This window comes from Nannospalax galili, unplaced genomic scaffold (assembly GCF_000622305.1).
Source record: "Nannospalax galili isolate Female #2095 unplaced genomic scaffold, S.galili_v1.0 scaffold697, whole genome shotgun sequence".
NCBI lineage: Eukaryota > Metazoa > Chordata > Mammalia > Rodentia > Spalacidae > Nannospalax > Nannospalax galili.
Window position 1 is genome coordinate 194,396 of NW_008339441.1, and position 12,562 is coordinate 206,957.

At 42.0% G+C, this 12,562-nt stretch overlaps 1 protein-coding gene across 13 annotated transcripts in view; it reads right to left on the bottom strand.

Moving 5' to 3' along the window:
* Phf21a (PHD finger protein 21A) overlaps positions 1-12,562 on the bottom strand; it is a 211,926-nt gene that overhangs the window by 33,193 nt on the left and 166,171 nt on the right. For 9 of the 13 annotated variants that reach the window (XM_008834168.3, XM_017798445.2, XM_017798443.2 and 6 more), the window contains 3 exons: positions 9,731-9,982; positions 8,457-8,546; positions 6,447-6,740 (listed from right to left, as the gene is read on the bottom strand). In XM_008834168.3, coding sequence (XP_008832390.1) covers positions 6,447-6,740; positions 8,457-8,546; positions 9,731-9,982 — 636 coding nt within the window. The remainder of the gene's footprint in view (positions 1-6,446; positions 6,741-8,456; positions 8,547-9,730; positions 9,983-12,562) is intronic. The other 4 variants (XM_008834165.3, XM_029564072.1, XM_008834166.3 and 1 more) reach the window with 2 other exon arrangements.

A 12,562-nucleotide genomic window follows, 5' to 3' on the forward strand; every position in this document is an offset into this window, starting at 1 on the left:
CACTGTGGGCGGTGCCACCCCTGGGCAGGTGGTCCTGTGTTGCATAAGAAAGCAGGCTGAGCAGGGGCCAAGAGAGCAAGCCTGTAAGCAGCGTTCCTCCATGGCCTGTGCTCCAGCTCCTGCCTCCAGGTTCCTGCCCTGAGTTCCTACCTTGGGCTCCCAGATGAACTGTGCGACCCGGGAGATGTAAGACAAACAAACCCTTTCCTCCCCAAGTTGGTACTGGTCAGAGTGTTTTGTCACAGCAATGAAGAACAAACTAAGACAGTTCTTAAGTCTCTTCATCTCTACAAAGATGTGGAGAAGCTGTAAAAATCTGATGCAGAGGATAGGTCATGAGGTTTAAAGAAAGAGACCATCCCTACATCATAAAACTACAAGGTGATATAGCAAGTGCTGGTGTTAGAAGCTGTTGCAGGCTATCCAGATCTAGCTAAGCTGAACAGCCCTAAACAACAGATTCTCATCATAAAGCAAACAGCCTTCTATTGGAAGAAGATGCCATCTAGGACTTTCATAGCTAGAGAGAAGTCAGTGCCTGGTTTCAAAGCTTCAGAATGCAGGCGCTGCCTCTCCTGTGAGGGGCAGATGCAGGTGGTGATGAAGCCAATGCTCATCCTAAAAATCCTAGGGCCCCCAAGACTTACACTAAATCTACTCTGCCGGTGCTCTATAAATGAAGCAACAAAGCCTGGATAACAGCACGTCTGCTTACAACATGGTTTACTGAATATTTTAAGTCTACCGTAAGACTCATTGTGCAGAAAGATCACTTTCAAAATATTACTACTCACTGGCAATGCACCTGGTCACCCAAGAGCTTTGACAGGGTCCTACAAAGACATTACTGCTGTTTTCATGCTTGTCAACACAACATCCATTCCATAGCCCATGGATCAAGGAGTAATTCTGACTTTTAAATCTTATTATTTGGGAAATACATTTTTTAAGGCAATAGTTGCATAGATTAAAAATCTTTTGGAAAGAATTCAATATGCTAGATGCCATCAAATTGGTGACACATCTGAAAGGTCAAAATACCAACGTTAACAGGAAGTTGATTACTACCTTCAGACAATTTTGAGGGCTTTAAGATTTTAGTGAAATGGGGCTGGAGAGATGGCTCAGCCATTAAGAGCACTGACTGTTCTGCAGAGGATCTGGGTTCAGTTCCCAGCACCCACATGGTGGCTAACAACCATCTGTAACTCTAATTCCAGATCTGATGCCCTCTCCTGACCCCTATGGGCATGGCATGATACAGGTGCACTTACACACATGCAGGCAATATACTTAAACACATAAAAATTATATTTAAAAAAATTTTAGCGGAACAAATAAGGAAAGTGGTGGAAACAGTAAGTACTAGAATTAGAAGTGGAGTCTAAAGATGTGCTGGCACTGCTGGGATCACATGATAAAACTAATGGGTGAGGAGTTTTTCTTATGGGTGAGAAAATAAAATGGTTTCTAGAGATGGAATCTCCCTTGAGAAATTAAACAGTTTATATGCACCAGTGGAGTTTGACTGGAGTCTCATTCTAATTTTTAAATTTTTACTTTATTTTTATTTTATGTGTATGAGTGTTTTGCCTACATGTATATAAGGGTACCATGTGTACGCAATGTCCAAGGAGGCCAGAAGAGGATGTTGGAGCCCCTGGAACTGGGATTATGGACAGCTGTTAGCCACCATGTAGGTGCTAGGAACTGAACCCCGGTCCTCTGGAAGAGCAGTCAGTGCTCTTAGTCACTGCACCATCTCTCCAGCACCTCACTCTAATTTTTGACAGAAGCTCTGCTGTAGGTAGAGTGCTCTCCACCTGCATCACATGGTACAGAGGAACCTCTCATGAAAGAAGAGTCAACTGATGAAGCAAATGTCTTTGCTGTCTTAAGAGACTGCCACAGCCATCTCAACCTTCAATAACTGCCAATCTGATCAGTCAGCAGCCACCAATATCAAAGCAAGACCAGCAAAAGCATTACTACTTGCTGAAGGGTTTTTTGTTTTGTTTCTGAGACAGAGTCTCAATAAGTGGCTCTGGCTGACACAGAGATCCACCTGCCTCTGCTTTGGGAGTGCTTGGATTAAAAGCATGCACCACCACGCTCTGCTCACTGAAGGTTTTTAAAATTAAGATATGTAGATTTTTTTGGATACAGTGGTATTAGTGCAGACTGAGAATACAGTATAGTGTAAACTGACCTTTATATGCACCAGGGAAAGCCAAAAAGTCATGTAACTAGATTTACTGCAATATTTGCTTAATTGTGGTGATTTGGAGCCAAACTCAGTGTCTTCACAGTATCCCCATATGTCTTCAGCCTTAAAGCTCTGTAAACTTGCCTTCTAGTTCTCCCAGAGCATGGTTTAGCATGGCTTCTACAAGGGACAAGATGGGATCTCTTAGCAAGGGTGCATAAGAAGATTCCTGACAGGGAAAGGAGAAGCAAGACCACTGCACTGCCTTCTTTCCTCAGTCAAAGGAAGAGAGAAGCCAAGGACACATGATCTGCCACATTTCCTCCTCCAAGGCAGAGCCTCAGCGACTGCTCCAAATGCCCTAGAGACTGAGTTCTGTGAGAGATAGGCTTTGATTTTTTCCATCTTTATAAGCAGATACCACAGCATCAAAGTAGTTGGCACCTAACTTTTTTTCCCCTTGATGGTACTAGGGATGGACCTGAGAGCCTTGTAAACGCTATATAAGAGCTCTACCACTGAGCTATAGTCTAGCTCTCATTAGCACATTTTCATTAGATGAATAAGGTTATCAACTTAGAGAAACAGCAGAAGGCAGAATGAAACCTAGCTTGTCTACAGAATGCTGTATACAGAGGTTTAATAATTCTGTGAACATGTGACTACGTATTTCCATATGTAGCCCATCCATGGAACAGTAGGAAGATAAAAGTAAGAGAACTTTGAGAATGGAATCTAGTCCACTGAGGGTCCCTGCTGACTGAGCTTCCTAATCTGTAAGACTGCTATGCCAGATGGTCTGCCAAGCTAAAATAGCAGTGACTGGATTCCTCTATTAGATCAAGAAAGAAAGACCATGGACTATACTGCTACCAAGATGGCTTTCATTTCTTAGGAACTCATTGATACATTTTCATGTTATTTTAAAATTAGAATATAAACCTATCTACATGGAAAGCCAAGGCATGAAAAGATGCTCAAGACCTAGAAAAGCTAAAAATATATAGTTTGGGGGCTGGAGAGATGGCTCAGCAGTTAAGAACATTTTGCTGTTCTTCCAGAAGACCCGGGTTTGATTCTCAGCACCCACATGGCAGCTAACAACTGTCTGCAACTCCAGCTTCAGGGGATCCAAAGTCCTCTTCTGGCCTCTGCAGTCTTTGCATGACACAGGTGCACTTACATACATGCAGGCAATATACTCACATACATAAAATAAAAATAATAAAAAATATTTAAAATATATATATAGTTTGCTGGGAGTGGTGGCACATGCCTTTAATCCCAGCACTTGGGAGGCAGAGGCAGGTGGATCTCTGTGAGTTCGAGGCCAGCCTGGTCTACATAGTGAGTTCCAGGACAGCTGGGGCTACAGGGAGACCCTGTCTCAAAAAGACAACAACAACAACAACAACAAAAAAATATATATATATATATGTGTGTGTGTGTGTATAGTTTGATTTTGCTTTAAAATTTTATTAGTATGTATACAGAAAATATCTGGAGGCACACAGTTGAAAATGTGAATAGTAATTAACTTTTAGAGGCAAAATTAGGTTAAAATTACATTAAATGCATAGATTAAGAGCATTTTCTCTTATTTTTTTTTTTATGTGTATGAGTGTATTGCCTACATGTATCTAAGTGCACCTGTGTCATGCAATGCCCACAGAGGACAGAAGAGGGCAGCAGATCCCCTGGAACTGGAGTTATGGATGGTTGTTAGCCGCCATGTGGATGCTAGGATTTGAACTTGGGTCTTCTGCAAGAGCAGCCAGTGCTATTAATCACTGAGCCATCTCTCCAGCCCCTGGGAGGAGCATTTTTAAAAATAATATACATATTTAATATTTTATTGATTTTTTTTTTAGAAAACATTTTTAATATTTTATTTTTATTTTATGTGCATGAGTATATCACCTGCATGTGTGTAAGTGCACCCATGTCATGCAATGCCTATGGAGGTCAGAAGAGGACATCAGATCTCTTGGAACTGGAGTTACAGGTGGTTGTTAGCCGCGATGTAGGTGCTGGGAATCAAACCCTGGTCCTCTGCAAGAACAGTCAGTGCTCTTAACTGCTGAGCCATCTCTCCAAGTCCATTAGTTATTATTTTTATTTTATATGTACGAGTGCATTGTCTGCATGTGTACATGTGCATTCATGTCATGCAATGCCCTTGGAGGTCAGAAGAAGGTGTTGGATCCCCTGGAACTTGAGTTATGGACGATTGTTAGCTAAAATGTGGGTGCAGTCAGGGCTCTTAAACATTAAGCCATCTCTCCAGCCCCTATAATTTATATTTTTATGTTTCTATTTTTTTTTTTTTTTTTGTCTTTTTGAGACAGGGTCTCCCTGTAGCCCCAGCTGTCCTGGAACTCACTAGTAGACCAGGCTGGCCTCGAACTCACAGAGATCCGCCTGCCTCTGCTTCCCAAATGCTGGGATTAAAGGCATGCGCCACCACACCCGGCTATGTTTCTACTTTTTAAATTATATGTATTATCTCTATAATCAGAAAAAGAAATATAAAAATAAAACGAAACTTCAAAAAGTTTTTCTTTATTTAGTAAAAGGTAAAAGAAGTGAGATTCAGTGATCGAGGGGGTTGTCGTGAAGCCGTCTTTTGCCAGTACTGAGCCCCACAGCACTTCTGAGAGTCAGCACAGACGCCATACTTGTCCCCTAAAGCGCCAGTGCTTCAGCATTTGACTTTCAATATTTAAACACTGAAGTTCTGCTGCCACTAAGTCTAAAACATCTGATCTCAAACAGATATTAATAATTTATTTCTGAATGTTCCTCAAAGCACTTCCTGGTGTTTGAGCAGGTCTCCAGGAATAGCAATGAGTGGTCTTACACATTTTCTAAGCACAAGGTTTTGGTAGCTAGCTTCTCTGACTCTAAACTCTGCTACACAGATGGGTGGCAGGGGTCAAGGCCTGGCACTCTATGTGCGAGGGTTCTCTGTTCAAGAAGCATAAGGCAGGGACAGGCCTTTCCTTCCCATGTGTGGCCAGACTCTCTGAATCATAGTCACCCAGCTGTAGAAGACTGAGGATCACCAGAGACTATTTTCATATGAATGGGAAATTAAGTCAGCAATTAGAAACAGATCAGGTCAAAGGCTTTTTTTTTTCTTTTGGTCAGCACCTTGCTATATTGGTCTGACTGGCTTGGTACTGCATTTGTAGCCCAGACTTGCCTCCAACTTGTGGCAAACCTCCTGCCTTAGCCTCCTAAATGCTGGATTATAGAAGTGTTCCATATTAGGCCAGACCAATGTCTTGTTAAAGCAACTTTAACAAAATTATTTATTTTTATTTCACATGCATGAGTATATTGCCTGCAAGTATCTACGTGTACCCGTGTCATGTAATGCCTTAAGAGGCCAGAAGAGGATGTCAGATACCCTGGAACTGGAGTTACAGACAGTTGTTAGCCATGTGGGTGCTGAGAACTGAACCCAGGTCCTCTGCAAGAGAAGCCAGGGCTCTTAACTGTAAGCCATTTCTCCAGCCCCTAACACAACTTTGAGAGAACTCTTTCTCATCACTGGTCTTTCTACAAATAGTGACTATCTAGAAATCTTTTTGTATTTTTAGAGGGCTGTTGTAGTACTTTTGACATCTCTTTGGAGGTTATTAGAGTTACTCTAATCTCAGTAAGTTAACAGAAAAATTTGACTTCAGAAAATGTAAATGAAAGGTTTCAATATCTGAACTAAAAAAATGTCTGTATTGTCTAATCTAGTCTAGGTTTAGAGGATGATTTTTGGAAATTTAAATTTTGTGCTTGCTATGAATTATCTGTAATGACCAAGGAGAGTCTTAGACATGAAATGCCTTTCCCTGCTTTGTTTATTATTCCTGACTTTATAGTCAGATCCTCACCTGAATTCTTACTGGGCGAAACTAACATGGCGTTTTCTGTTTACTACATCTGTGCTTGTTCACTGAGGCAGGGGAACCTATCTGAATTTCTGCATCAAAGCCAGCAGAGGGAGCGCACTCACACAATACTGAAGCCAGCTAGGAGGGGAACAGTGGGATAAACAATTCAACTTTCTTCACTAAGAATGCTTGTTTTGAATGTGGATGAATTATCACACAATAAAGCAACAGGATGTTGACGATGGCGCTGAGGTGAAGAACCCTTGACAAGATGTATTTAGAGAGCTCAGCAGCCAGTGCATCAAGGACAAGGCTATGGCTACAGCAGGCACACACTCTGCCCGTACCTGTTTCTCAAGGCTTGGTTTGCTAAGTTGTACAGTCTGAGGTCCAGTGAGTCTGGTCCCTGGAGTGGCTATCACAATGCTGGTGAGCTGGGCCATGGGGAACGTTTTGGCTATGGTTGCGGTCTGCCCATTGACGACACGGACGGGGTGGATGGAATTCTGGGATGTAGGGAGGGTTGTGGGTGTAAACTTGGTCAGCATGACGGGTCTCTGGATAAGCTGAGGAGCTGCAAGCATGGGAGGAGGTGCTGGGGCAATAGGAATGTTATTCTGGGCCACAGGCTTGGGTCGAACCTAAGGGGGAAAGAGAACAATTACTGTATTACTTAAAGTAGTAAGTCCTGTATTATTTCTAAGCAGATTGATGCCACAAATCTGAATGTAAACTTAAAATGATCCTGTGACAGGTACTATTGATCTAGCAGTAGGAACTACATTTAACACACTTAAGAGTACACACATGGAAACACTGAGTTCACAGCCCACTAATGGGTTATGACCTGCTGCTTGAGAAACACAGACTAACCCTTAGGTTCTTTGCTGAAAAACTTTCAAAGTCTGTTGTGAGAATTAAAACAGATGGTACCTGGTACAGTGAGATTAAATAGTTAATACCATTTTGGATATTACCCTGTCATTCCTACTCACCATCTTAAGTACCTCCAATCTATTCTTTGCATAGTAGAAAGAGGGAGTTTTCTAAAACTAAGTCTGATCATTTCAAGCACTTTTCTAAAAGCGCTCTTGTGGATTCCTACTGCTGCTAGGCTACGGCCCAGACTCCTCCTGCACAGTAGTGAGAACCTGGCTTCTCATCCCAGTGTACTTCTCCAGCCTCATGTCTAAGTCTAACCTGGGTCAGCCTCATGGCCTCTCTGTGCAGCCACAGCAAATCTCCCTCGACTCCTTGAACTTACATGTGTGTCTCCACCCCAGATATGAAGATTTGTGCTCTAATCTCAGTTTAGGACACTTTTATTCCTTCCTCAAAATTCTGTCAGACTAACTTTACCAGATTTCAGGCTTCATACAATGTAGACACTTCAAGGAAAGCTTGAATAAACTTCCTCTAATACTCTTTTGTTGTTGCTGTTTCTTGAAACAGGGTCTCCCTGTAGTCCCAGCTGGCCTAGAACTAACTTTGTAGACCTCTGCCTCTGGAGTACTGAGATTAAAGGAGTGTGACACCACACCCGGCTCTTCCTCTAATACTCCAATACTCTTCCCATGTGCTCTCCGGTTACCTATACTTTCCTTAATGGACACTGTAACTGCCAGTAGGTGTCTCTTAAGCTCTCAGTGGCTGAGAACAGTGTCTTGAAAACCAGCAAACCCACAGGACAGTAGCACAGTACAATGTTTGCTGCCCAGGTATTTAGTAAAGATTGATCTGGCAAATGATGGAATTGCCTTCTCTCGTGTGGGCACTCTACAACCCTCACAGGCACCTTTCTCTTCTCTCTGCCTTTCTATTGGACAGTCTACCTTAAGAATGAAAAGGACCAGTTTAATTGCTGAACTCTAAGGAGTTACGAACAAGCAGTGTGCTGGGGCCTGGGTAGAAAGGCCCCTACGTAGACCCCTACCCCAACCTCTGGAAGCAAGGTTTTACACTGGTTTGGCTGATGCTTCCTTCTCTACTTTTTGGTAAAGAGAAAAGAAAGAAAAAGTGGTAATTATATTCTTTCCCCACTGCCAGGTCAGTTTTGGCTAATATTTTCTAGCAATGTAGTAAATATCATAATTATAATGGTATTATGTTGACTGTTTCAAATTCAGGGCCCTTTCCTCCACCTTCAGGATTCCCTGCTAGTCTCTTTGGCCAATGATAACAACCATAATGATGAAAGAAGCTTCTTCATGATAGAGAATCCAGCGGGCAGATTTCTTAGCTGGGTGGGATTTGAACACAGCTGAACTGATAAGCCTGTTTTACAGGCTGCTTCGACAAAGTCCATGAGGATTTCCCTTCCACTTAGCCCATCACTGGGTTTCTACTGGTTTACTCACCTGTGGAAGAAAGTTTGGACGAGGAGTGAGTCTAGGAGGGGGGATAAACTGTGGTACTTTGATGGGCTGAGGAGGTGTTGCCTGAACCTGCTGAAAAAATTGGGAAAGATAAGCCAGAGAGAACAGTCGTAGCTCACTTTCAAAGCCAGGCATTCCTAGAGCCACTCAGCATCTATTTTCTGCCTCAAACAGTATTTTCTAGAAGCTTTCACTGTTCAGTTAACTATCTGAATTCGCAGTGCTTTGGCAAACTTTTTCTTTTCCTCTTGCATACTTCATCCCATAGACTAAGCCAGGCACATTTCCGTTTTCTTCCATATCTGTGGGACACAGCAGGCTCAGCAATCTCAAGACAGTTTTCACTGACACTCAGCAACTCTTACACTTAAATATTAAGAGTCAAGACTGGACCCAAAGTAAAACTGAACTTGCTACCTGGTCAAATGGATACCCCTCCCCGACCCACTAGACACAAGCTTCACCCTATAGCAAATGGCTCTCTTCCTACAGAGAATTTTCTACCTCTCAGTATCTGGCTGAGTGGTCTGGTTGCTTCTCTAAGGCTTCCTGGCTAAGTGACAAAGCTTCTCTTTGTCGCTATATTTACTCATTAGTGGTCATTATTCAAAAACTCACCAAGAGCTTTTACTTGTCTTTTTCAGAGGAGAATTTTATATCCAATTTGGACTTTGTTCTCATAAGCTTCCAAGAACAATAGTTTCTAAATGGCTTGGATCTTAGAAATCTCATGAACAATTCTTGTGCCAAATATTTCCTCCAGGGGATTTCTTCCCCCTGATAGAACTTGACTGTTGGTATGTTAATTTGTGAGTTTCTTGAATATTTTTGAAGTGTGCCCCCAACCAACTTTAAGTACTTCCTGGTTGCATTCAATTTAAAGGGATAATGAACTGAAAGAATTTAGCAGGGCGTTTTCCTCAAAGCAGTAGCATACACGAGAGAGTTTAAGCACTCATGTTTCACAGGAAGGACAGAGGGAAGGAAAAATGAAGCAGGGTGCCTCTGTAAAGGCCACTCTCCCTCAAAAACCATATTATACTCTGCCTTCAGGGCACTGAACTAGTCCTTGGTGTGAGGGCTCCTCTGGTTAACCAAGCAGAGCAGGAATGCTGCACTCTCTCATTGGGCCTATAGGGGAGTTTGGTTTGCCAGAATGATGGGAGAGAGAAACCCAGCAGGAGCCTAAAATGGATACACCTTACAGGTGCCTAGCCTGAACCCTCTCACGTGGGCACACTTGAGTAGCGGCTTACCAGAGTGACTGTGTTTTTTGCCACAATTTGGACAGCCTCTGCCCCAGGCCCAGTGACCTTACTAGACGTCTGGAGGTTGACTGGTGTGTTCTGCACATCGGTGCTGAGCACAGCCTTCTGACTGTTGATTGCGGTCACCATAGCAATGGTAGGTCTCTGGCCCACAACAGAGGCCGGCATGGTCGCAGTTGCTGCTTTCAAGACGAGAGGTAGTGTCTTTGTGGTAATCATAGAAGCTGTAGTTACAGTCTTCTAGGAGACATGGAGAACAGATATTAGGACATGGAAATGTGACCCCAGTAAACAATATACTGCTGAACTCCAAAAGAAAACAAAGCAGTAGCACTACAGCCATCAAGTTCTCTATATAACAAACATTTATTTTGTGTATATAGAACACACTTCTTACTATAAAGACAATCTCTAGTTTGCTAGTGTTCTGGAGTTACTGTCACTTGTAAATGGCTCAGCAAGTTCACTGTAGTGAATGCAAACCACATAGACGCAGGGTTTTCAACAATGAATAAAGTTAGTCTATGGGTACAGAATGAGTGCACTTATTGCTTCTGGTTTTTCTAATTCTTTGCATAAAATCAATTAATTAAGGTACAAGTTGCACATCAGTGAGCTACACATCACCTCCTCGCCTGCTTGCTATAACCTCACCAATCTGGTTATCTGCCTCTCTCGACACAAAGGCTGGGTTGGGGAAGGACAGTGTCTTTTCATCTTTCTAAGTGTAACCCTGGAGAAGTAAAAGGGAAACTCACATGAGCATCAGTACAACTGCTGTCTCAGAGGCAGTAAATCCCAAGCTCCAGCTAGTACAGGAAATACTGGTTCTTGATACCAAAGGAGTATGTGTTACTACCTAGAATCTTTTCTCTGGAGGACTGCTGCAAAGTGATCAAAGACTAGGGAAATGTGACAAGGTGGGAACAAACACCTGAGTTTCAAAAAGGCTCAGAAATGAAAGGACAAGCTCTAGTGACAGGACCTGACTGATGCTCAAGAGTGTGTCCGCAGCTTTGAAGCTGTATTTGCCTAACTTTCTACTAGGATAATTACAAGAGTCAGTTACAAAGAAAGAAAACAGAATCAATCTTTTTACATGGCACATATATCTATCTGGCACTTACTAGTCACTAAAGATACAGACCTTGAGGAAAACTTATCTCCAGTTCACTGGCTCTGATATTAATTTGACTTTTACTTCTTTTTTTTTAAATTTATTTTTAATTTTTATTTTATGTGTATTGAGTATATTGCCTACATGTGTGTTAGTGCACCCATGTCATACAATGCCTGTGGAGGTCAGAAGAGGGCGTCAGACCCCCTAGAATTGGAGATAAGGATGGTTGTTAGCCACTATGTGGGTGCTGGGAATTGAGCAGCAGTCAATGCTCTTAAACTGCTGAGCATCTCTCCAGTCCCTGACTTCTACTTCTTACTCTAAACAGTACTAAACAATTTGGGGTCTTCTAACCATACCTGGATATTTATAAGTTTCAAATTTAAAAAAAGAGAAAAGGTCAGTTTACCAGTTGTACTTGCCACAGTTCAAAGCCACACGTGGCCAGTGACTACCACGCTGGACAGTGCAGTTGACAGCATTCCCAGCGCTGCAGGAAGTTTTACGGGACAGAGCAGCTCTAGACCAGTGCCGATCACCTCACTTTCCTGAGAAGACTTCCCCTGAGAAGTCCTACAGCAGCATCTGCATCAGTTCCTGTATGTTCAGTTACTGAGTTGTACATGTTCATTTCCTTTGTCTGCCTGACGTGTGCACGTGCACACATGCTCAGCTTTTAATATCTTTTAATTTTCTTTTAACCAAAAAATGTAATAATCTCATCCATCCCACCATAATTTAGTCAGCAATCCTTATTAATATCTGTAGCTAAAATCACCTAAATCTTGTTTCATTTTCTCTGAGGCAACACTACGGGAGTGGCTTACTCTTCTTGTTACTGCATCATGCCTCTCCAGTGTGAAATGGAGTACCTGGAGCAGCAGATCATCTGCTTTCTATCAGGGACAAAAGCCAAATTAAAGCTAAATGCCATTTATCATGAGGAAATGTTAGAGTTGTATAGCAGCGAAGACTACCTGCATGTCAGCTGTTTGTAGAAAGAGTTTTTAACACAGTATGGTATCAGCCTTGTCTCTCAATTGAAAATGTTTAAATACAAAGCGCTTTTGAGGTGGTGAGCAAGTCACAACAGATGGCTGTGGAAGTGAAGCTCTGGTCAGCAGAACTCAATGACATGGATTTTAAAGCAGTTTGTATGTTGTTATTGCTTTAAATGAGGTCAATGCACTTTTGCTTAAACATCTTTAGATGAGGCAAATCATTATCAAGATTTTGATTAACCCTAAACTTACTATTCTATCAATACTGAATAAAACCTCAATCCACCTAAACTATATACTTCCCACTAACTCAATACTTAAATAACATGGAAACTTGACAAATTTGTTCACATCTTAGCATTTTATATCTCTTTATATACATTTAATTGTGGCTGGTTTACATGTATGCCAACATCTACATGATCCCATATAATATACAGGCAAAAGCCTCGTACAAATGCTTCAGTGAAAACTTCTTGATGAATAATTTACTATTCACTGACATAAAAACACAGTTTAGTTAAGATTTTCACTCCTGGTTTAGTGCTTATTCCAGTCCAAATATTAGAGAACATAAAACGAAGTCTTGGGGTGCTAGGGTTTAGATAGGAGAACTTTGAAGTCCAAGCCTGCTGAAAATGTCTCAACTGTCCTGGCAAGAGGAAGGGAAGACAATGATTTTCATGGAAGCTGTGTTTG